General features: G+C 49.6%; 2 protein-coding genes across 2 annotated transcripts in view; one reads left to right on the forward strand and one right to left on the reverse strand.

Moving 5' to 3' along the window:
• Positions 1-7,026, reverse strand: part of NEURL1 (neuralized E3 ubiquitin protein ligase 1) — a 76,434-nt gene extending 69,408 nt beyond the window's left edge. The window contains exon 1 of the mRNA XM_006739460.3: positions 6,843-7,026. Coding sequence (XP_006739523.1) covers positions 6,843-6,927 — 85 coding nt within the window. The 5' untranslated portion in view covers positions 6,928-7,026. The remainder of the gene's footprint in view (positions 1-6,842) is intronic.
• Positions 7,027-24,027: 17,001 nt separating this feature from the next.
• Positions 24,028-25,131, forward strand: part of CALHM3 (calcium homeostasis modulator 3) — a 6,503-nt gene continuing 5,399 nt past the window's right edge. The window contains exon 1 of the mRNA XM_081823116.1: positions 24,028-24,462. Within this exon, the coding sequence (XP_081679242.1) occupies positions 24,176-24,462 (287 nt within the window). The 5' untranslated portion in view covers positions 24,028-24,175. The remainder of the gene's footprint in view (positions 24,463-25,131) is intronic.

The following is a 25,131-nucleotide window of genomic DNA, read 5'->3' on the forward strand; positions in this document are numbered from 1 at the left end:
CTGCAGCTCATGGAGCAAGGAGTCATTTTGACTTTCAAGTCTTACTATTTAAGAAATGCATTTCATAAGGCTGTAGCTGCCACGGATAGTGATTCCTCTGATAGATCTGGGCAAAGTCAATAGAAAACCTTCTGGAAAGGATTCACCATTCTAGATGCCATTAAAAACATTTATGATTGATGGAAAGAGGTCAAAATGTCAGCATTAACAGGAGTGTGGAACAAGTTGATGCCAACCATCATGGATGCCTCTGAGAAGTTCAAGACTTCAGTGGAGGATGTAACTGCAGATAGGATGGAAACAATAAGAAAACTAGAATGAGAAGTGGAGCCTGAAGATGGGACTGAATTGCTGCAATCTCGTAATAAAACTTTAACAGATGAGGAGCTGCTTCTTATGGATGAACAAAGTGGTTTCTTAAGATGCTGTGGAGATTGTTGAAAGGACAACAAAGGATTTAGAATATTACATAAACTTAGTGGATAAAGCAGTAGCAGTAGGGTTCAGGAGGACTGACTCCAATTTTGAAAAAAGTTCTCCTGTGGGTAAAATGCTATCAAATTAGCACCACATGCTACAGAGAAATCATTTGTGAAAGGAAGAGTCAATTGATGCAGCAAACTTCATTGTTGTCTTATTCTAAGAAACTGCCACAGGGGCACCTGGGTGGCTCAGTTGGTTAAGCATCTGACTCTTGGTTTCAGGTCATGATCTCCTAGGTTGTTGGGATCGAGCCCTGTGTCAGGCTCCACGCTCAGCAAAGAGTCTGCTTGAAAATTCTCTCCCTCTTCCCTTCCCCCACTCATGCTCTCTCTCAAATAAATAAAATCTTAAAAAAAAAAAAGAAACTGCCACAATCACCCCCAACCTTCAGCAGCCACCACCCTGATCAGTCAGCAGCTATCAACATCAAGGCAAGACCCTCCACCAGCAAGAACACAACTCACTGAAAGCTCAGGTGATGGTTAGCATTTTTTTTAGCAAGAAAATATTTTAAATTAAGGTATGTACACTGTTTTTTTTAGACATAATGCTACTGCACACTTAATAGACTACAGTATAGCATAAACACAACTTTCATATGCACTAAGAAACCAAAAAATTCATTTGACTCACTTTATTATAACATTCACTTTATTGCAGAGATCTGCAACACAACCCACAATATCTCCTAAGTATGTCTGTATTAAAAAGAGAAAGAGAGAACAGTAGCTCCAAAATCAGAAAGATTTTGGCCAGAATCCCAGCTCCATCTTGTATCAGCCATTTGACTTTGAGCAAGTTGCTTAACCTCTAAGCTTCAGTTTATCCATCCATAAATGGGGTTAATAATCATACTTCCTTCACAGGTTTGTTTTAAAAATTACATGAGATAAGGGGCGCCTGGGTGGCTCAGTCGGCTGAGCGTCTAACTCTTGATTTTGGCTCAGGTCATGATCTCAGGGTCGTGGGATCGGGCCCTGCGTCTAGCTCTGTGCTCAGCGCGGAGTTGGCTTGGGATTCTCTCTCTCCCTCTGCCCCTCCCCCCACTCACGTGCACACGCACTCTCTCTTTAAAATAATAAATAAAATCTTTTAAAAAAAATAAATGAGATAATAGGTGTAAAGAGCTTAGTACAGACTCCAGCACGTAGCATGTTAGCACTTTTATCGTATTCCGATTCATTTTTGTTCATTTGTCATTTTTCTTCCCATCTGCCTCTCCACTGGAGGGGAAGCTTCATGGCAGCCGTGGCAGCAAGCCCTCATCTATTTTGTACACCACTGTATTCTCATGCCTACGAGAGTGCCTGGCCCATCGTCAATGCTCAGTATGCATTTGTTAAACAACAGAATGAGCCCTTCCCATCAGAGCATTCCTAGAACCCCAACTCTCACCCTAGGAGAACCTCAGTTCCAGAGCCCAGTGCAGAGCCCGGGCTACCCCCCAACTGCAGCTAGAGCAGAGAGAAAACCAAGGCCTCCCACCTGCCTGCCAGTGACTCTTATCTATTTCCTTCTCCTCCTCTCCTAGACCTTCTTTTCTCCCCGCCCGGCTCCCCACGTGCGTCAGCACCTGCTCATTTCCCGAAACAGCAGGATCTGGGTAATGACCTCTGATAAGCATCTTTTAATAAACCCTGTAGCTGGATCTGTCATCCAGAAGCTATATTCTACCCCCCTTCCCACTCTCACCCCCATCTCCTCCCACTTCCTGGGCATTGGTGCCTTTGGCGTCGCCAGGCAGGCCCCCAGTTCCCCTGGGCCACTGGACTCTGGCTTGCTGGGGAATAGCCAACAGGCAGCCCAGGCTATTTCATAAGCTTGACCCTCCCCAAAGGCCTTTGATCTCCGCAGCCTAACCCAGCTGTGCCTGTGCCACCCTGCCTGACCGCTGGCCAGTCCACTTCCCTCCATCCCCATAGGCAGGTTTCCCAGGCGTTACCACGGAGACCACTTGCATCCTGCCCAGGGTTGCCAAAGCAACCAGTTCAGTGATAAGCAGCTCCTAAGCCTCTAGCCCTTGGGAGAGTCACAGACCAACAAGAAATAGGCCCAGGCAGCTGGCACACCAGGAGAGAGGCATCCCTGGCATCCCCTGGGCAGTGCCCAGCTCCTGCCCTCCTCCCCCCACCCTTCTTGCTCTTGCCTATCCAGCCTCCATCTTGGCCTCTGTGATTGAGAGCCAATGCCTGACCCTCAATGTGCATATCTTGGCAAGAGCACGTGCCATCCCAGAGGGTCAGGGAAAAGAAAGCCCTAATGTGTTCTCCCCCATGGGCTCTGGTGTTCTGGGTAAAAGTCCCAGTGCCACCACTTCCTAGGTCAGTGTTTCTGGGTAGCATTCTTAGCCAAGGATTCAGGGGAGGGGGTGATGGGGAGTGACTGCTTACTGGATACAGGCTTTCCTTTTGAGGTGATGAAAATGTTCTGGAACTTGATAGAGGTGGTGGTTGCACAACACTGTGCATGTACTAAATGTCACTGGACTGTACGCTTTAAAATGTTAAAATGAGGGCACCTGGGTGGCTCAGTCGGTTAAGTGTCCGACTCTCGGTTTTGGCTCAGGTCATGATCTCATGGGTCGTGGACCTGAGCCCCACGTTGGGCTCCGTGCTCAGCAGGGAGTCTGCTTAAAGATTCTCTCCCTCTGCCCCTTCCCCCACTCTCTCTCCTTCTCTCTCTTTCTAAAATAAATAAAACAAAAATAAATAAAATATTAAAATGGTAGCTTTCATGTAAATTTCACTACAATTTAAAAAAAAAAACGATGGGAGGTGGCCCATCCAATCCTCATCTATAGGTAACCACTGGGGCTGGATAGCCCTCCACAGGGTTTTCTTAGTTACCTTTCCCTCAACACATACACCACGCAGGCAGGCACTCAGAAAGAACTGGGAAAGGAGGAAGTTCTTTATTCTCTGTATTTGTCTCCATGAAGCATGAGCCCCTTGCCCCAGTTACCCTGTGCCCCTCACTGAGAATATATACACACAGCTACCGATTCCCACCTTCAAGCCTCTGCTGTATGTCTCTTTCCCAACCCTCCTCCCCATACCCTAGCACGCCTGCTGCACCCCTTGTCACCTATCCAATTTCTGCAGTTCCCTCCATGTTCAGCTCAAATCCACCTTGCCTTTTCAAATAGATCTTCAGCCTGTGAATGTACAGGGATGTCAGAAACCCTCACCTCTAGGCCAGGCACATAGCAACTCCTTGTAACTGTCTGTTGGTCCTAAGCCCAGAGCTATGCCTTGGATCTCTCCCCTGGACACTCCTAGACCAACCCTGTTCAGACCCCAGTGGGAATCACCAACAATGAAGTCAGTGTGTCTCCAAGGAGAACACCAAAGTCTACCACCTGAGAGGTGATGGATGAGCTTCATTTCATGTCGGACTGACAGCCAGACCAATCTTAGCTCTCCAATGTGTCCCAGGGTCCCTATTATGCCAGACCCCTTCCAGTTGTTTTAATTAAAATGGTGAGAAATCAATAGAGATTGCAATTATAGAAGGAGAGAAAAAATCGAGAGTTCCTCACCCCTAGCAAATTTCTAAGATAGACACTGATATGAATTAGAGCTGGATTCAGGGTGAGTACATAAGCAATCTGAGCAGAAGTCTGGGTGGACAGGCTTAGAATCACAGCCAGTATTGAGGTCAACACCAGTAGAATTGAAATGGAATTCTGGATGACCAGTGATATATCAGAGAAGACTACTAGGTCAATGCTGATACAGTTAGAAGGGAATTTCGAATGGACACTAAAACAATCACAGAATAAAGCTGATGGCTTTATTAGGGTCTGGAGAAGTCAGGATCAGTGGAACCTGGGCAAAGGACAGAGGGCACCCATAGGTGGCCGTCATGGGCACACTCTAATCCTCATCTCAGGCTTGGAAGGAGCAAAATCAAAATTCTCATGGCCACCTCCTATAGGTGTGTGGGAAGGGAGAAGAGAGTGGATTCTGGTAAATCAAGCCTGAAGGGAGATGGGCAGAGGGAGGGAGACAGTTAGGGGGAGAATTTCACCACAATTTAGTCCCCTAGAAGAAGAAACTGATCCCTGTAAACTAGGGAGGCAGCATAAGGGAGGTTTCCCAGGCCACATAGGTGGGGAGTCAGGCAGAGGAGGAAGTTGGGGTGGGGACAGGGAGGTAGGAGGATCCCAGACCCTCTCCTGCCCCTTTTCTCCCTTGCCGAAGACCCCAGCCACGGAGACCTCACATCCCCACAATCCCACATTTTAGGTAAAAAGGGGTACAATTACCAAAGCCTTCTCTGGGCTTCCCTAGGGTCAAGGATGGAGCAGGCCAGCCTTCTTGGGGCAGTTTGTGAGCAATTAAACCCCAAGTCAACTCACTGGCCCAGCTACCCTATCCTTGAAGGGTTCAGCCCGACTTTGCCTTCTGATGCACTGAGTAACTGGGCAAATCACTCTCCCTTCCCTTCGTTCTTCTCACTTGTGAGGGAGGACATTGAACGGGAGGATGTCCACAGGTTCCTCCATCGTTAGGAATCTGTTTCCAATACTCAGAAATAGTCTTTATCCATGTTAATACTTACAGCTTATTTCTGATGATAAAAAAATAATACTTGCTTATTGTCGAAATTTTTTAAAAAGAGTGAAGTATAAAAAAGAAAAGAAAAAAATCTTACATGATCCTATTTACCAGAGGAAAACCATTGTTACCATTTTGGACACTTTCCAAGGTTTGCTTTTTTTTTTTTTTTTTTGCATTCATGTTTTTTTAACAAAATTGGGATCTCACAGCCTATACAACTTTGAATCCTGCTTTTTTCAACTGTCATTACACTGCACTGAGCATTTTCCCAAGTCATCAAATATTCTTCAAAAATACAATTTTAAAGATTGCATTATACTCCACTGAGAGGATATACCATGATTACAGGGCATTTAGGTTGTTTTCCGAGTATAAATAACACTGCCGTGAACATCTTCACCTGATGCATAAGTATTTGCCCAGATCTCCATTTTGCTGGGATCAGTTCCTCTAAGGAGAATCACAAGGCCAATGAATGTGTTATTTTAAAAAGATTGACATGTACCACCATATTAATTTCCAGAAAGACACAACAAACCCACTGATCTTCCCAAACCCAGTGAGCGTAAGTTCTGAAAGGTTTGGAGTTAGAACGCTGAACAGTGGTCCTGTCTGTCCTCTCTCCCAGTCTGAAAAGTTAACTGTCCAGTGAAAGAGAGGACAGAATTCCAAGTCAGAAGATACAGCTCTGCAGCCTAGCTCTGCCTCTCGCTGGCTTCAGGAATATAAAACAAGCACTGGTTCTCCTCCACCATAAAATGGGTTCGATTAGTTTTGCTGACTACCCAGAGCAGTTTCCTCGCTCACATGAACAGGTGTTTGTGTAAACTTTAACATTTTGTCAAGGGGTATGACTATTATCCTTCTCACAACCCAAGGGACTGAAGAAGTGGGTGGTTCTTTGTGGAAGACCAGGGGCTTCCCTTCCTAGCTCTTAGTCATCAGAACGCCCAGGACAAGTGCTAGCTGGCTCTAAGGGATAGAGAAGCAATTTCCTGAAGGGAATCAGTGGGGTCTGAGGGCCTGGGAGGACCCAGTTGGGTCTTGCAAAGGTCAGAGACAGCACTGGAAGCCTCAGGGCTGAGGACTGGGCCTAGGGCCTCCCTTCCGGTGCTGGGTAGGTCTGGGGGTTTAGACAGCAAAGACATTCCTGGTAAATGTTCCTCTCTTTCAAGGCTCCCAGCCTTTCCTTTCTAAGGTTCCAACTGGACATCTGGCCTTTGGAGGAACCAGAAAACAAGCTGAGTCTGTGGATGCAAAAAGTCAACAGCTGCAGAGGACTCGAGAGGCCATCAGCTTTGGCTCCTTCTTCCAGGCTGCTGTAAGTCAGTCCTGGATCTTTAAGATCGTCCAACTGGAAATGCAGCTAGCACTTCCAGCGTGACCTCTCCAGCCCTGGGCAGATGAAAAAGGAGACTGAGATGCCTCCCTTGAAAAGCACAGCTGGCCAGCCTGAGCATCCTGCCACACTTCCCTACCCACTGGGCAAATGCCCTTCCCAACGCCTGCACGCTAGCCTAGCATCATGGCCTGAGTTAACTCCAGTGACGTTCCCAGTGCTGGCAGGGAAAACTGCGCAGACCCCACGGAACGCCATCCTCCCGGTTTTCAACATCACCACCAGCAGCCCCCCCACCCCAGCCCACCTCTAGGGCCAGATGCGCACCTCGAGTCTCCAAATACGCACAACAGGTGGCACCTGCCCGGCCTCCCCAACTACACCTGTCCACATCTCCCTGCCCCTCCACCTGCGCCCCAGTCCTCCGGCTGCGCCCGGCCCGGCGGAGCCTTCCTTACCTTTGAGGGTTTGGGGGTGGCCCCGCGGCGCCCGGCTCGGGTTTCCTCGGGGCAGAGAGGGGATACTGGAGAAGTTGTTACCCATGGCATCCGGCCCCAAGGGGTTCGGCACTCGCGGGGGGCAGGAGAGGCTGGGCAGGAGCCGAGGTACCGTGTGCGAATGTGTGCGCGCGCGGGCGCGCGCCGCCGGGGGAGGGCCCTGCCGGGGCTGCGGCCGGGGGCGGGCGGGCCGCCGCTCTCCTCCCTCTCTCGGGGCCGCGCCGTCCTCGGCCCGTCCTGCCCGCCGCGGGGGTCCTCGCGCCAGCCGGCTACCTGCCTGCCATTCCCCGCGGCGGGGGCGGGGGCCGCGGGCGGGCCCCTGGGCCGGGGCCGGCGGCGCCCGGGGCTCCCCTGTTCCTCGGGCTGGCGCTCGGGTTCCCGCCGGTGATGGGCGGCGCGGAGGCTCCGGCGCGCTCCCCCCGGGCCATAGAGTCAGGGCTCCCGGCGCGAGCGCCGGGCGGCTGGGCGGCGGGCTCGGTCCCCGCCCGCGGGGACGGCCGCTGCGGCGACGTGCGTGGCGCCCTCCCGCCGGCGGGTCCGCATGGAGCGGGGCTCTGTGGAGCGCGGGGCGTGCTGGGCGCCCCCGCCGGCTTCCTCCCGCGGCCGCCGCCCCCGCCCCCCGCCCGCCGCAGTCGCCAGGATTCCCTCGCTCCGGTTGTTATGGTGACAGCTGGGCCGGTGAATGAGCGTCTTAGTGACACGCGCGCGCGCGCTCAGCCAGATGTGGCCCCGGGGCGCGCCGCGTTCCCGCTGCCACAAGTTCTCCGCGGCGCTGGGGGCCCGGCCCACGTCGCGGGAAGAGGCCAGGCAGATACCGGGGCTCCGGCAGTTGGGCTCATTCCTCTCACGGATAGTGGAACTCGGGGTTGAAAACAGAAACAGCAAGAACGTTGAGGTCCCCGGGTGCCGGGCGCAGGGCGAGTTAGCTCTACTTTACAGGCCCCTTGGCGCCAGGTACAGGGCCTGGCACACAGTAAAAGCTCAAGAAAAAAAATTTTTTTTATGAGTGAATGGTTGATTCAGTGAGTGGGGTGAGATTAGAAACCAAAGCACTTGACCGTCGGCCCTCAGTTACATCTGAGGGTGCGCCGGGGCAAGGGCTCAGGACAAGAAGCCCCGGCTATCCGGTCACTGCACACATCGCATTGGGGGCCTTTGTGAATACAGAGAGGACCTAGGAGACCTGGCCAAGCTGGGGGAACAGCTCTCAGGGACAAACCGTGAGAGAACCACCAACTCTGAACCGAGTGGTTCTGTCAACTGTAAGAGGTGGGGCGAGCCCAGCCTCTGTGGCCCTTAGCAATCAAAGAAGGCTTCCTAGAGGAAGGGGCTTCAGCAAGTTATCTATTCACATGACTCTTTTATCCTCCAGCTCAATACTGCTACCAGGAAGCCTGCAGGAAGGGGTAAGGGAGCCATTCCCTTCTACCTGGATGTAGGGTATCTCCTTCTCCCTGTCTGTTGGGGTAGAAGATGAACCACGGTCCCCCCAGAGAGAGAATCTGCCTTCCTGCTCCTCTAGGTCACCTCTAGTTCTCTGGCTTCAGCAACTTTGATCCAGAATCCAGTGAGGGTGTGAGCTGACAACAAGCATCTCATCCATCCTCTTATGGAAGGTTCTTCCCTCAGGTCTCCATGTGATGGCTCCTCATTATTCAGGCACAGTTCACGTGTCACCACCTGACCTTCCCTGCCAACCCCAACTAAAGAACCCCCACCACCTCGGCCACTTCCCATACCATTATTGGTTTTTTGGGGGAAGGGGGGATTACAGTGAAAGTAACCTTTCCCCCTTATTTATGTTCTGCCTCCCCCCACTAGAACATAAGCTCTGTGAGGCGAGAGGGCAGGTCACCTCTATTCACCATGATGTCCCCAGCCCGTAGGAGAGTGCCCGGCACGTGACAGACTATCAAAAAATACTCGTGGAATGGATGAATCTGCCTGGCTGCCAGCAGAACTCCACTAAGATCCCTGGGAGTGAAGCTCTTTATGTCCCTCCCCTGCCCCCTGACCCCCACCCATTGCAGGCATCACATCCATAAATGTCTGGGACTCCAGGCAAGCTAGAAATATCCATGACAGCTGCTCTGTGGGGTCTGGAGGGAAAGACAGCCCCCACCCCCGCCTCCAGCGTCTTAGATGCCCAAGATCACGTGCCCAGTCAGCTGCAGAATGGACATGGAGGTTAGGGGTGCTGTCTTATTTATGGGCATATCTTCTCGAGGCTCGCTCCCAACCCATGACTCATGCATCAGAAATCCATGGGCTCTGGATGGCAGCACACTCACACATTTGCACACACACCTCTGCACTCTCGCACACTCATTTCTACACAAGCGTACACAGACTCTCACACATACACATATACCCTGAAGTCTGCTGCAGTGAGGTAAACTGTGAACTGCTGCTGGCCTGAGAATAAATCTGAAGGCTCTGTCTAGACCAGACTAATTCCCCTGGAGCGTGAGCGAAGTGCAGGGCTCTTGGTAGGACTTGCAGAGGGTGGCTGAGGGGCGGCTCAGGCCTGCCCCGGAGTCCCACCCCTCCCTTCCTCAGGGAGGAGGAGCTGGTGCATGGGCCAGGGGATGGGGGTGGGGGGATGAGGCCCCAAAGGGAGAAGACAGCAGGGATGTCACAGGCCCCACGTAGTCTAAAGCTGGGACTGTGGGCAAAGCAGGGGAGAGTTAGAGAAGGTCAAAGGGAAGAGGAGGTGAGGGCCAGAGACTAGTGCCTGTCAGGCGGGTCCAGAGGCAGCTACAGGCTCTGCAGCCCCATCCCAGGGAGTCTCACAGGAAGGTGAGAGGAACTGGGGACCCAGGCGGGGAACTGAGGGCAGGAAAGAAACCTCTGCTGCCCCAAGAGAGTTGAGGAGGTAATGGGAGCATCAGCAGAGCCAGGAGAGGATGAGGCAAGCGAGGCATCCCTGGTGTAAAATGCAGGGGCGCGCTGGCTCTCGCGGGGTCACAAGTGAGTGCTCTGAAATGTTGCACCCCACGCCCCCTCCCTGGCCTGGCCCTAGCCCTTCCAGGGAGCTCTATACTGTGGGAAGGGAGGCCACTGTCAAGTGTCAGCTGGATGCAAGTGTTTAGCGAGGCAGAAACCTAGAGAAGGCAGACGTGACCGCATGGGACCCTGAGAAGCTGAGAGTGAGCCCTCGGAGGGCTCCTGTGTCTCAGAAACCCTTTTCTGGCAGGGGCTATGGTTAGACTCAGCTCAAAGAATCGAAGAACGCCAGCAGTCCCCTTCCCACTGGATATTGGGGCAGAATCCCTGAGGCTTCTAGGACATTCTTTACCAAGGCAGCTGCCAGGAGGCAGGGAAATGGCCTGTGTGGCCCCAAGGGTCCTGTCTAGCTCCATCCTGGAAGGGAGGAGGGAGAAGGAAGCTGCCAGGGAGACAAGGTTGGATGAAATCCTTGTTTCGGTGACTTCAGTGGAAGCTATTAATACCCATGAGGTGGGGCTCCAGTACCTGTCGCCGTGGCAACCCCGCCCCCCCAGTGGTAGAGATTCTGAAGGCGGTGCCCAGGGGGATGGGTGTTGGTGCATGTGTTTGCATGGATGTACACGTGTGTCCTTGTGCATGCATGTGTGGGTGCTGTGAGTGCTCACACCAGCATGCAGGAGAGGGAGGAGCCCAAGCAGGGATGTCCGGCAGAACTGGAGCTCCTTCAACAGCAGCTCTAGCCCCCTCTTTCCCCTTCCCTCTGTCTTGTTTCTCTCCCTTAAGGCTGACTCCTTTCTCCCTCTGTCTCTGTCTCTTCCTCTTTCCCTCCCTCCCTTTGTCTTTGTCCCCTTCTCCACGCCCTTCTCTGCTTCTTGTCACTTCCTCTCCTGGCCATCTCTCTTCTCTTTTTGTTCCTTGCCTGTCTCCTCCTGCTGGTTCCCCTCCCTCTTCCCAGCTCCCAGATCAGTTCAAGTCTTGAAGCGTCTCCACATTGATAAATAATAAAATATTTGACAGAATAACGAATTCCTTCCCTGAGCACCTGGATGCTGAGCCCAGAACCAGCCCCAGGGAGGGGCCCCACCAGGCAGGCAAGTGTGGGGTTCATCTAGGCCACGATGCACTCCCTGCAACTTGAGACCACCCTAGTCCATACCGTGATACCTTCCTCCCTGTCAAGAAACTAACCTTAAAATAGGAAAAAGCCACAACCATCCCGAGGCTGGGAGACAGGACCCCCCGCCATCCCTCAAGGCCCAGTCCATAATTATCAGGCCATCAGAAAATCTATGCAGGGTTGTCCTGTCTGAATGGCAGGAGGTGGCTGGACAGGCTAGAGGGGGAGATCTCTGAGTGCCTGATACATAATAGATACCCAACAAATATTTGTTCAATGAATCAATCAATCAATAAATAAATCAGCAAATTCCCCTATTGGCACAGCCACCCTCTCAAGAGACTTGCTCAGACCAGTCCACCTGGCCTGTTCTCTTCTCAACAGTGCCTTTCTCGCAAAGTTGTCCCTGAGGCCAAGTCTTCCCTTGGAGGGATGGGAGTCTGTGCTACCCATCTTAGCACGGCATGGGCACCATATGGCCCAGGCGCTTTGGAATTCAGCATCTCTGTTTCCCCAGTGACCATTTATTGAGCACTACCTGTATGCCTGGCACTGTGTGAGGTGCAGTTTTCTCGCCAGCACCATAGAGGGAGCCTCTCCTGTGCTTCTGTATGTTCCAACTTCCTACCTCCCAGGGCTAAGGTTAGGGCCGAACACACAGTAGGTCTCAATATCGTCAAGATAGCAGTTCTTCCCGACTTGATCTATAGAGTCAACGCATCCCAATAAAAATTCCAGCAAGTTATTTTGTGGGTGTCAACAAACTGATTCTAAAGTGTGTATGAAGAGGCAAAAGACCTGGAATGACCAACACAATATTGAAGAACAGAGTTGAAGGACTGACGCTACCCAACTTCAAGATTTACTATAAAGTTACAGTAATCACGACAGTGTGGTGTTGGTGAAAGAATAAACAAATGGAGCAATGCAACAGAATAGAGAGCCCAGAAATAAACTCACACAGATACAGTCAACTGACCTCTGACAAAGAGCAAAGGCAATACAATGGAGCAGAGGTAGGCTTTTCAACAAATGGCACATGAACAACTGAACAGCCACATGCAGGGAAAAAAAAAAGAATCCAGACTTTACACCCTTCACAAAAATTAACTCAAAATGGATCACAGACCTAAATGAAAAATGCAAAACTACAAAACTCCTAAAAGATAATAAAGGAGAAGATCTAGATGGCCTTGGGTTTGGTGATGACTTGTCAGATACAATGCCAAGGGCATGAGCCATGAAAGAAAGAATTCATAAGCTAGACTTCATTAAAATTAAATTTTTCTGTTCTGCAAAAGACACTGTCAAGAGAATTAAAGACAAACCAAAGAGACTGGGAGAAAATATTTGCAAAAGACGTATCTGACAAAAGACTATTATCCAAAATATGTAAAGAACTCTCAAAACTGAACAATAAGAAAACAACCTGGTTTTACAAATGAGCCAAAGACCTTAATAGACCCCTCACCAAAGAGGATATATGGATGTCAAATAAACATATGAAAAGATGCTCCACATATTATGTCATCAGGGAAGCGCAAATCTAAACAACAAAGAGATACCATACACACTTACTAGAATGGTCAAAATCCAGAACACTGACAACACCAAATGCTGGTGAGGATATGGAGCAATAGGAACACTCATTCATTGCTGGTGGGAATACAAAATGGTACAGAACCTTTGGAAGACAATTTGGTGATTTTTATAAGAAAACATTCCCTTACCATACAATCCAGCAATTACAGTCCTTGATATTTACCCAAAGGAGTGGAAAACTTACGTCCACACAAAACCTGCACAAGGATGTTTATAGCAGCTTTATTCATAATGCCAAAACTTGGAAGCAACCAAGATGTCCTTGGGCGGGTGAATGGATAAACAAATGGTGGTACATCCAGACAGTGGAATATTACTTGGTGCTAAAAAGAAAAGAGCTACCAAGCCATGAAAAGACATGGAGGAAACTTAAATATGTATTACTAGATGAAAAAATATAATGAAAAGGCTACTGACTATATGATTCTAACTATATGAAAGTCTGGAAACTGTAAAACTATGAAGACCATAAAAAGATCAGTGGTTGCCAAAGATTGTGGGGAGGGAAGGATGAATAGGCAGAGCACAGAGGATTCTTGGAACCATGAAACTATTCTGTATGATAACATAATGGTGGATACATGCCATCACACATTTGTCCAAACCCCATAGAATGTACGACACCAATAGTGAGCGTTAATATGAACTATGGACTCTGGGTGATAAATATGTCAATGTAGGTTCATTGATTATAACAAATGTACCACACTGCTGGAGAGATATTGACAATGAGAGAGGCTATGCATGTGTGTGGGTATATGGGAAATCTTTGTATTTTCCACTCAATTTTACTGTGAACCTAAAGCTGCTCTAAAAAATGAAGTCTATTTTTTAAAAGGATCATCTTGCCCTCCTCCTGTGGTGCACACACACTAGACGAATGATTCTCAAACTTAGCACACATCAAAATCATATACAGACCAGGGGGGCGGGGAAGGGGGACATGATTGATAAAATGCAGATTCCCAGGCCTCATCCCAAGAGATTATGGTTTAATAAAATCTGATGAGGGCATTAATTGACCCCACTTTGGGAAACTGTTCCATATGGATATGTGTTCTAGTTGAGAGGATGATGTTTAAAGAATGCCTGCAGGCTCTCCCAGGGAAAGCCAGATATCCAAGTGAGTGCAGGCTGCTACCCAAGTGGGGCTAGCCACATTGGAAGATGGGGCAGGAGGTGGCTCTGCAGGGAGGGGGAACTCCACCCTTTCCTCTGTTCCGCAGACAGACCTGCCCCCTGGGAGGTAGCCCTTAGGTCCATGACCAATTGTAAGATCTTCATAAACCCCCAAACCCTTATCCTCAGAGCTCAACTGTATCAGGTCAAACACACTAAAATCTACTACATCCCACATTAAACATAATTTTCCTGCCTTAAACATTTTGAAAATGTTTGGCTTTTGGAATCATTGGACTATAAGGAACTCATTGAATTTACAATTGGCTTTATTTCTAAGCAATCATGCATGTGTTGGATTTCTTGCCAAGTGAGAAAAACCTACAGTTGTCTTTAAACATAATGAAATCTTTATGAGTACTCATGTAACGATTAATGAAGTTGGTGCAACATTACTTTGTAGTCAAATAAGTAAATATTTATTAATTTTGATTTTGAAATTTTTCCATCATAATTTGGAGCCAATCATTTTTTTTCCAGTCTTAAGCAGACCCTTAGAAAATTTGTAGGTCTAAATACTGAGCCTATCATGCCCATGTATAAAATCCAGGGCTGAGGCCAAGCACTCCCAAGGTTGCATCTAAAAGGACAGTGGAGGGGCGCCTGGGTGGCTTAATTAAGCGTCTGCCTTTGGCTCAGGTCATGATCCCAGAATCCTGGGATCGAGTTCCGCGTCGGGGTCCCTGCTCAGCATGGAACCTGCTTCTCCCTCTACCTCTGTGCTCTCTCTCTCAAGTAAATAAATAAAAAATAAAAATCTTTTTTAAAATAAAATAAAATAGGGGCGCCTGGGTGGCTCAGTCGTTAAGCGTCTGCCTTCGGCTCAGGTCATGATCCCAGTGTCCTGGGATCGAGTCCCGCATCGGGCTCCCTGCTCTGCGTGGAGCCTGCTTCTCCCTCTCCCACTCCCCCTGCTTGTGTTCCCTCTCTGGCTGTCTTTCTCTCTGTCAAATAAATAAAACCTTTAAAAAATAATAAAAATAAAATATAATAAAATAAATAAAAGGAGAGTGGAGGTTCCTGCTACACGCAGAAAGGAAAATCCCCAATACCAGAAAGAGGAGCACAAGTATCCCTGTCTAGGAAACTTGTCTAGTGACTTCAAAGGAGTCCAGCATCCCTCTTGACCGATCCCGGAGCTACTGGCTCAGTAATAGTGGCCGGTGATGCTTATGGAGCACTCAGTCATATGGACCAGGCCTTAGTCTAAGCAATTAATCTGTATTAATTCATTTAAACCTGGTACAACCCTGTGAGGTAGGTACTATCATTATTATTATTATTATTTTATCTTCATTGTCCCCATTTTACAAACGAAAATCTCAAGGCTTAGGGAAGCTGAGACGCTTGGCTAGGAGCTGATAAAAGAAACGTTGAGGTACAGCCCTCCAGTGGTCTGAATCCAAATCTCTGCGATATTGTGCCTGCCCTACAATGGGATTCCTCCAAGTGTCCAGCCTAAGGAAGACTGTCCTCACTGAGTTCCTGAGCCTGAAAACTTCTGAGAGACCCTAAAGACGCCCAGGTGCTTTGGCTCAGCTCTCTGGAAGTTGGCCAGGGAGCACACGACCACTAATGAACACAAAATAGATTGAAAATAACTAAACTGAAAAACATATTTAATTATTAAAATGGTGGTAATACCCCAGCATCCTTTTGCTCTCATAGATGTTTACTTTTTCCACACTGGCAGTGAAGAGCCCAACTCAGGGCTTGAACTCACGACTCTGAGATCAAGACCTGAGCTGAGATCCAGAGTCAGACACTTAACCAACTGACCACCCAGGTGCCCCAAGTAAGGGTCATTTAAAACATCTGTGAAGCCTGGGTGGCTCAGTCACTTGAGCGTCTGATTCTGGATCTCAGCTCAGGTCTTGATCTCAGGGTCCTGAGTTCAAGCTTCTCATTGTGCTCTGCACTGCCCATGTGGAGCCTACTTAAAAATATATATAAAAATAAAATAAGTGACCTTTACTTGTCAGGAAAGCTTTTCTAAGAATGTTACAAAGACTAGGGGCGCCTGGGTGGCTCAGTCGTTAAGTGTCTGCCTTTGGCTCAGATCATGATCCCAGCGTCGTGGGATGGAGCCCCGAGCCCCACATCGGGCTCCCTGCTCAGCGAAAGCCTGCTTCTCCCTCTGCCCCTCCTCTGCTTGTGTTCCCTCTCTCACTGTCTCTCTCTCTCCATCAAATAAATAAATAAAATCTTAAAAAGAAAAAAAGAATGTTACAAAGACTAGAGAATCATAAAGGAAAAATATGATAAATATGACTACATAAAAATTTAAAATTCCTAGCTGGCAAAAGTTGAAAGACAAATAGGAGTCAGGAGGCACATGTCCAATAAGCCAATAGCCTTCAGTCACTTCAAATGCCCCTCACCCCTAGACCAGGAATGGGAAACAGACATCTCTCCACCATGGCTGGCGGTGTGACATCTGCCTCCTATCCACCTTTTCCAAGAGAGGTGCCAGAGACACTCACTTGTTCCGACCTTCCCCAAAAGACCCTCCGGGGGAGCCTCTCTGCCGGCTGAGGGTAGCCGGTGGGAAGTTTTCTCTCAACAGAGTGAGTAGTAACCCGGTGTCCCCATCTCTCCCCTCCTCATCCCTCCCTCTCCAGCCACCACTAGGTAGCGCTAGAACTCCATTAGAATCCCCTTCGTCGCTGGCAAACATTTTGGGGGACCCTCAAGTCAATCAAAATACCTTTAAAATGTTTATGCGTTGCCCTTTTTCTTTCTCAAAACAAAGAGAGCTTTTTGGGAGGTGGGGGTGGGGAAGATACATATCCTGATAGCTTCCATTAACGACTTCATTGTAAAGAAAATATATCAGTGAGGAAATCAGCCCTATTCTTTAGCCACTGAAATATTACCCTCTGGGTATTATTTGCTTCACTAAGGCCACTTTCTCATCTTTCATCCTGAGATTGGACCTCCTGAGGAGTCCTCCCCATCATGGTGGCTAGACCAAAGAAGGTCAAACCTACCAACAAATACTCTCTTCCAGGACTGAGGGAGAATCTCCCCAAACCTAAGCCAAGTGGAGGTTCTCTCCAGAGAGCTCCAGCTCACACTGAGATGCCTCACTGGCTGCATCTGGTACCTGATGTGGGCACCTGTGTATGCCCAACACCAGCACAGCACCTGGCACTGGGCAGATGACCAGTGAACAGCTGTTGTCGTGTGGCTAGAACACAAGGGTGTGTGGCCAATAATGCGGGCGCTTCCTAGCTTAGCCCTGAGCACCTGATCATGCTCAGAGCTGGGACTTGCAACTCCCAGCCCAGCTGTCTTCCCACAAGACCTCTACATCTACTCAACCACAATGGGCCATCTCAGAAGTCTCAGGAGTTTGTGTGGGTAGGAGACAGGGGAAGGGGGGCTCTGGAGCTGCTCTGGTTTTGGTATTTATTGAGTAGAATCCAGAAAATCCAGCTGGAGGGGTTCCCCTCTCCCCAGTACAAGTCACCTGTGTTTGTCCCCGAGTCTCTGCATTTGTCCCAATATCTAGGGTCGGATGTCACCCCTGGCAAGATCTCCATGCCAGAAAACCAGCCCTCCTCAGCAGGGCTTAGAAACAACATCATGTCAGTTTGGTTAGAAAATCCATGTTCACATGTTGTTAGTCATGTTGTTAGTCATGTGAAAAAAAGAGAGAGGTGAAAATAATATCACAAAACCAGGCTTATCTCTTCTTCTGAGAGGAGTTAGAAGCGTATTGTGAACCAAGGAAATTATTCCATATTCCATAACCTGTGGAGTGAAGACCAAAAATTTAAGTGGAGAAGAATATTAACGTTTGAATTGGGATCTGTTATTTTGTGTGTGTCATATATTTTAATCCTATTTTTAATAACATTTCTCATTTATATATGGAAACGTATTTTTTAACTCCATAAATCCACTGCCCAGATAGCCTCTTCTTTTTTCTTTTTTTTCGTTTGGAAGATCAAAAACAGGCTTTTTTTTTTTTTTTAAGATTTTATTTATTTATTTGACAGAGAGAGACACAGCGAGAGAGGGAACACAAGCAGGGGGAGTGGGAGAGGGAGAAGCAGGCTTCCCATGGAGCAGGGAGCCGGACGCAGGGCTCGATCCCAGGATTCTGGGATCATGACCTGAGCCAATGGCAGACGCTTAATGACTGAGCCACCCAGACGCCCCCAGGCTTGTTTTTTTATACACAGAACAACTTATTTACAACCCCAGGAGTGGATATGTACATAGAAATACAGGAGGCATTTGCTTCCATGGTAGGCACTATATAAATTAAGATTATAAATATGAGAGGTAAGCCCCCTCAAGGGCACAAAACAGCCTCTTACTGATCTCTTAAAAATAAAATTCATATGTACACATTGTTTAAAAAGTCAACAACAGGGGTGCCTGGGTGGCTCAGTCAGTTAAGTGTCCAACTCTTGATTTTGTCTCAGGTCATGATCTCAGGGTCCTGAGATAAAGCCCCTTGTCGGGCTCCGCACTGGACGTGGAGCTGGCTTAAGATTCTCTCCCTCTCCCTCTGTCCCCTCCTTAAAAAAAAAAAAAAAAAAAAAAAAGTCAACAACACAGAAAGGTATAAAATGGAAAGAAAATAAAAGTGCCCTCTCTCCAACTGCCCAATAACTACCCATATCTGTTGTGTATCCCTCCAGCAAAAAGTGTACACAATACCAAAATTTTTACATATTTATATCATTTTTACTTAGAAGGGATCATACTATGCACAATGCACTAACTTGTTCCTTTTTAACCTACCCAAAGATCTATTAAAGGTCTTTTCATAGGAACACACATGGATTTGCTTTGTTCTTTTAATAGTTGCGTAAATCCCATTTTATGGCTGTGACATAATTAATTTATTTAATGAAATTTTGGTTGTTTCCAGTTTTATCACCATTCAAACAAAGCTATAAGGAGTATCCTGTTCGTTTATCTTGGCTACTTCCAGGCAAATCTATCCATCGGGCAAATTCAGACCTGTGTACTTGTTAGGTCAAAGGGCATGTGTATTTAAATTTTTGCTTTAACTATATTGCCAAATTGTCCTAGAAAATCCCTACAAATTTGTACTCTAACCAACAGTTTATGAAAGCAGCTATTTCCTGAAGTCCTCATCGACATCAGATACCATCAACCCTTTAGTTTCCAACAATGTGGTGTTCAAAGAGGCACCTGGTTGTTTAGACTGTATTTAATTATAGGCGAGAATTAGAATCTTTGCAGGATTTGGGGCCACTGTTTTTCTGTGAATAGCCCATTGACATCCTTTGCCAGTTTTCCCATAGGATTGTTCACCTCTTTTATTGATCTATACGATCCCTCTGCAAATTAGGAACATAGGCCTTTGTGTGGCAAATGCCTTTTTTCAGTTTGATATTTTTACTGCTTATCGGTATTTTGCCCACAGGAGTTGGGGCCTACATTAACCCTCTTCTCCTTCAGAGCAGCTGACTTCTGTGCTCCGTTCACCAAGGCCTTGCCTAGCCTCTGATCATGAATACATTCACCTACATTTTCTTGTAGAATTGTTATGATTGTAGTTTTTATGTTGAAGTCTTTGAGCCATTTGGAATGGATTCTGGTATAAAGAATGAGATAGGAATCCAGTTGAAGATTTTCTCAGATGGTTATCCAGCTGTTCCCATGCCATTTGTCAGCCTCACGCCCCCCCCTCCCCCATGTTCATCCTCTTTCCAGTCCTTGAAGGGCCACATGGCTCCATGGAGTCACCAGAGCGGAGCCCATGTAAGTACCATGTTGATTTCCCCCAGGTCTGCCAGAGACAACCCGAAGGTCATCGTCAGGATCCTGCAGAGGCCTCTGTCATCAGAGTGGAAGAGCAAGTGGGCTCTCAGAGGTAGAAAGGGCCCCACTGCTCTGCTAGACACAAGGGAACAACAGTCTTCCCGTCCTGAACGACAAGTGGGACATGCTTCCAATGTCTTCCTTTTGAAGGAAAAAGAGAAAGAGAAACGTCAGGGGAGAGTGTACTCACTACAAAAAGAAGAAACAGAGCCACACCTGTATTTCTGAAGACACACACACACACACACTCTCTGAATGCATACCGCACACACGTGTGTGTACACACATGCACCCACAAGTATGCAGCCTGACACACGGGCATGTGCGTGCTCACACACACTCACACACTCCACATATGCTGAGTTTCTCCAGTAGCAGCACCTAGACCTAAAGAATCCTTCAGTCACAGGAACTCCAAGAGCAGTAAAGCCAAGGTTTCTCAAATAATATCCAGATTCCTGTTAAAGGAAAAAAAAATCTGGAAGACCCCCAAGATACATCTGCAAGACCCTAAGGAAAAAAAAAAGAGAGAGAGAGAGAGAAACCAAAGACTTGTTCTATACAGATCTTAGGATTGCAAGTGAACCCATGTTGCAAACCCCTAAAAAATTTAAGTCACCATTTAAAATGAAAACGTGCATTGAAAAAATTTCCCCAGAATGAAAAGACCCAGAAGAACACAGCCACAGACCCCTGGGGTGGGGTAGGGGTTTAATTAAGAAAGGCTGCTTTAGGGGCACCTGAGTGGCTCAGATGGTTAAGCGTCTGCCTTCGGCTCAGGTCATGATCCCAGGGTCCTGGATCGAGCCCCGCATCGGGCTCCCTGCTCCACGGGAAGCCTGCTTCTCCCTCCCCCTCTGCCTCTCCCCCTGCTCATGCTCTCTCTCTCTCTCTATCTCTGTGTCTCAAATGAATAAATAAAATCTTTAAAAATAAATAAAAAAGAAAGGCTGCATTAAGGCCTTATCATGCAGCAGATCTGCAATTTGATATGTCCCACACAGCAGAATAAAGTCAGTCTCTCTCCGATTCTGTGCTCTGTCACTGCCTCTCCTGTTTCAGCAGGCCCGGGGCTTCTGGCAACAAAATGTGATCTTCCTCCCCTTTTACCTTGTTCCATAACCCTTTTGAGTTTTTCTGATAGAAATAGTTGATGATTTTATTGAGAAATTTCTAAAATCGTTACTATAAAAGTAGATATTTAGAAAATACAGAATTTGGGGGGATGCCTGGGTGGCTCAGTCGGTTAAGTGTCTGCCTTTGGCTCAGGTCATGATCCCGGGGTCCCTGCTCAGTGGGGAGTCTCCCTCTCCCTCTGCCTGCCATTCCCCATGCTTGTGCGCTCACTCTCTCTCTGACAAATAAACAAATAAAATCTTTATAAAAAAAAAGATTAAAAAAAGAAAATACAGAATTTTTTAAATGTAAAGCTACGCCCACACTCTGGGAGATAATATCTCTTTAAGTCGTGGTGGGCTGACCAGGGAGCTCTGTCTCACCTCTCGGGTTGGACCTGTGAACATGATAAACTGGGAGAGACCTTGTCCCAGTTTCCTGCAATGTTCTCCCAGAAAGATTGCTCTTTTCTGGAGACTCCCTAGGTTATCAGGGGCTAGGGGCTCTTAGGGTCAGGAGCCCAGCAGGTGAGTAGGGCCTGGGAGGCATGGAAGGAGGATCCCAGCTTCCTTCCTGGCTCTGTCCCCACCAGGCTGTGTGACCTCCGACAGACGTCCAGCCTCTCTGGGACCCACACCCATCTGAAGAATGATGTGGTGATGGCGGTTCTCAGCTACATTAGGAGACTGAGCCAGGCTAGAAGAGTTCCTCACTCAGGGTCACACTTGCGTGCCCAGGATGGCCCTCCCACCTCCTCCAGCTCCCTCCCCATTTTCCCTCACACAGTAATCCTGTCTCAGGACCCAGACTAACACTCTCATTATGTAAAATACAAATAATAAACAAGACCCCGGTTTCTGTCTGTCGCTCCCTCATTATAGGTATAGACTGCACAAATAGTTACGAAATCTGCAGGACATACTTGGGATGGTCTGACTTAAAGTACGGGCTAAGTGACCGACGCAAAATTTATTTTGCAGGCCCAGGGGTCCCTCAAACAGCTGCGCTGTTATCCTTCAGAAGGCTGAAACCAAGACACAACAGCAGATCCCAGGTGGGGTGACGAGCGTCAAGAGAAGAAACAGACGCACCTCAGAGCTGCGGCTTGAGCTGGGGGAGGCCTGAGCGGCCTCTCCGGGGCAACCCCACGGCTGCGTGACCAGCGGCCCCCGGTGGCCAATTCACAGTGGGTAGCGGTTCTCCCAGGGAATACCAGGCAGGCCGGCGGCTTGGGTCGGCACGGGCCCTGCCACAAGTCTGGAGGGACGCACACTGAGGCAGGGGCAGGGAGACCCTCTGGGGGTTGCAGGGATGGGGACACGTTCATGTTCTCTATTTTTAAAGGTTTCATAATGCTGTGATTAACCAGGAAAACTGGAGATTTTTCTCGAAGTTACTTGAGAATAGAGAAACAAGGCTGGTCAGTGCCACTGCAGTAGTCCAGGCGAGCTCCCTGGAGATGGGAGAGTTGGGCCGGGTCTCTGAGGATGGGAAGGATACGGAAGGATGCTCACTTCGTGTGCCCTACAGGGTCGGTGTGAAGTGGCACTCAAGACTGTGAGGACCCCGCGTCTGAAGAAAGGACACCAGGGCTGATGCATGAACTTGACTGAGGCCATCACTTGGAGCCCAGGGTGACTGCTGGTCCAGGATGGACAGAGCAGGGGTCAGTGGGATTAGGGTCATCCCAGTCCCTGAGGTTTTCCCTATCTCAGAGGTCACCCTGGCCCGAGCGAGGGAGCCAGAGAGATGGTGAGTAGCTGGGGTCTGGCCACCTCACCCACCCCCAGCCTATGCTCCAGGCCCAGGGCCCACTGACCCGTGACCCCAGGGACAGACCCTGGGGCTTCTGTGGCAGCCTCACTCCTCTCTCCAAGCCAGGTGGCCAATGTCAGAAGTGGGGCCAGTAAGACAGGGGTGCTGTGGGTGGACAGCAGGCAAGAAGGAAACGATAGAAAGAAAGAGGCAGCAACACAGAGAGAGGGACAGAGACAGAAAGACCCCAGAAAGACCCAGAAACACACATGGAGGGACACAAAGAGTCACACACTCACACACACACACACACACTAAGGTAGAGTCAGAGAGACAGAGAGAATGAGAGACAGAAAGGGAGAGAGACTGACAGAAATTCGGGCAGGACATACATTCCACTCATTGGCTTCCTAGAAGCAGACAGGGAGTCAGGTGCAGGCTAAGCGGTCGGCAGAGAGGACAGAGCTGGAGATGAAATAAGGGGGTCTGGGCATCAATATCCCAGAGAACAAACGTTTGTTATCACTTGCTGTGCACTCAGCACCATGCTAGATGCTGCAGAGAACAAGGCTGCAGGCCAAATCCCTGCCCTCATTGGGAGATGCACCCCCCACCCCTGAGAAGGATTAATAATAGGCTGAGGCAGGCTTTCGGGCCAAAACGGAGGTAGAGGCTCCCCCAGAGCTGAGGTCACCAGGGAGGCCTTGGTGACAGGGCTGCGTTTGAGCTGCCTCTTGAAGAGCAGGTGGGAGGAAGGGGCAGGGCGGTTCGGTGGGGAGGATGGTGTCAGCAAAGGTGTGGAGGTAGGAGGGCATGTCTGGGTACATGTAGGAGGGCCTTGAATGCTAAGCTAAGGAAGCTGAGGGAGCCCCTGGTTACACCCGGGCAGACGAGTGACGTGCGGGAAGCTGTGCTTTAGAGACACCTGGGCTGGTCGGTGGCCGGACCTGGGGACAGTGGAATAAAACAGAGAGGAAGGTTGCAGGCACCCACTGACCCCTCTAGCCCCCTCTCACGACACCCCCTGTCTGATACTACATTCCAGCAACCCCAAACTCCTGGCCCATCCCAGGCTGCTTCTCACCTCCTTGCCTTTACCCATGCGGCGCCCTCTGCCCGGAAGGCCTTCCCCTTCCACAACCCCTCACCCAGCAAACGCCGAAACATCATTTAGACTCTTCGCAAGGGTCAGGCAGCCTTCAGGCAGGGGGAGGTCCCAGCATGAAAGTCAACACACAATCTCCCTGAGCTCAGCTGAGTCAAATTGTGTTTTTGACCAAGACCAGAAAATATCATTGGCCCCATCAACATCGTTGCCTTACCACACCCCAAATTTGCCTATCCCCCATAAGAAGCGCCACCAGCTGCTAAGCCTCAGGATCCAAACCCTGAAGAGAGGAAGGAATGGGCTGGGGAGGGTGGCGTGACAGGGCAGGGAACATTTGCCTAGAGGTGCTTTGGGCTGGCGGCTCACAGAGCAGTGACTCTTTCCTCCAGAGAGCAGGGGAGTGGCACTGGGGGACAGTCGGGGCCGGGCAGGGGAGCCTTTGCGGAGAGAGCCTGCCTCTGCCTTACGTCCGTGCCTGGGCCCCAGGAAGCTAGGCTGGGAGCTGACCATCACCCCTTCCTTGTCACCCCAGGCCCTCGGAAGACAGGACCCTCTTGTGCACCCCAGGCTTGCCCCCCCACCCCAATTTGGCCGGGAAGGCAGCCGAAGCCTCGGTGCTCCCCCAGACCCACGGCTGCCCACCCCCGCCAGGCCGGGACCATGGAAAAGTTCCGCATGTTCTTCCAGCACTTCCAGTCCAGCTCGGAGTCGGTGATGAAAGGCATCTGCTTGCTGCTGGCCGCGGTCACGGTCAAGCTGTACTCCTCCTTCGACTTCAGTTGCCCCTGCCTGGCGCGCTACAACGCCTTCTACGGCCTGGGCCTGCTGCTCACACCCCCGCTCGGCCTCTTCCTCTGTGGCCTCCTTGCCAACCGGCAGTCTGTGGTGATGGTGGAGGAGTGGCGCCGGCCCGCGGGGCGGCGGAGGAAGGACCCGGGCATCATCAGGTGCGGTCCCACACCACCCAGCTACCCGGGGGCACGGTCAGGGCCTCCCCCGTCAGACACTGCCAGGTGACTCCCCAGGCCCGGTGATCCTCATGGGTATCGGCAGGGCTCTCCCCGCCACCCCCACAGTCCCTATCACGTGAGCCCCTCCTTTCTCCAACTGGGGTAACATTAGCTCACAGAGACTCCTCAGCCACTTTCCACTCTGGAAACAGACACTTCTGTTCCAGTCATCTGTCACCCTTCGGTGCCCAGGGCTGGAGACCCGTGGATGATACAGGATTCCCAGGTTTTGCCCAGGTCACATCTGGTCGCTGGCCAGGAATTATAACTCAGCAAGCACATACATGAAGGGCCATCCCATGACATATACAGCTGGCTCGCACATGTAGTAGCAGGCGTGGCTGGCTTCAAGGCTGCATTCCCGCTCCCGTAAGCTCCCCCGGGGCCAAGGACCTCACCTGCTGTGCCGATGGGTCCTCAGAGTCTCTCACCTGCTCGGTGCACTGCATCAAAATCAGCTGATGGAGTTTAGCAATGTGTAATGCTCCCTGACCGACACTGAGCACCCACTCGGTGCCAAGCTCTGTACCAAGTGCCATGTGTGCATGGCCTCTCAGTTCTTACCTCAGCCCCTGGTCTGCTCCAGGAGTAGAGCCATTTTTTTTT

Source organism: Leptonychotes weddellii, chromosome 6 (assembly GCF_054177405.1).
Source record: "Leptonychotes weddellii isolate Sample4059 chromosome 6, ASM5417740v2, whole genome shotgun sequence".
Lineage (NCBI taxonomy): Eukaryota > Metazoa > Chordata > Mammalia > Carnivora > Phocidae > Leptonychotes > Leptonychotes weddellii.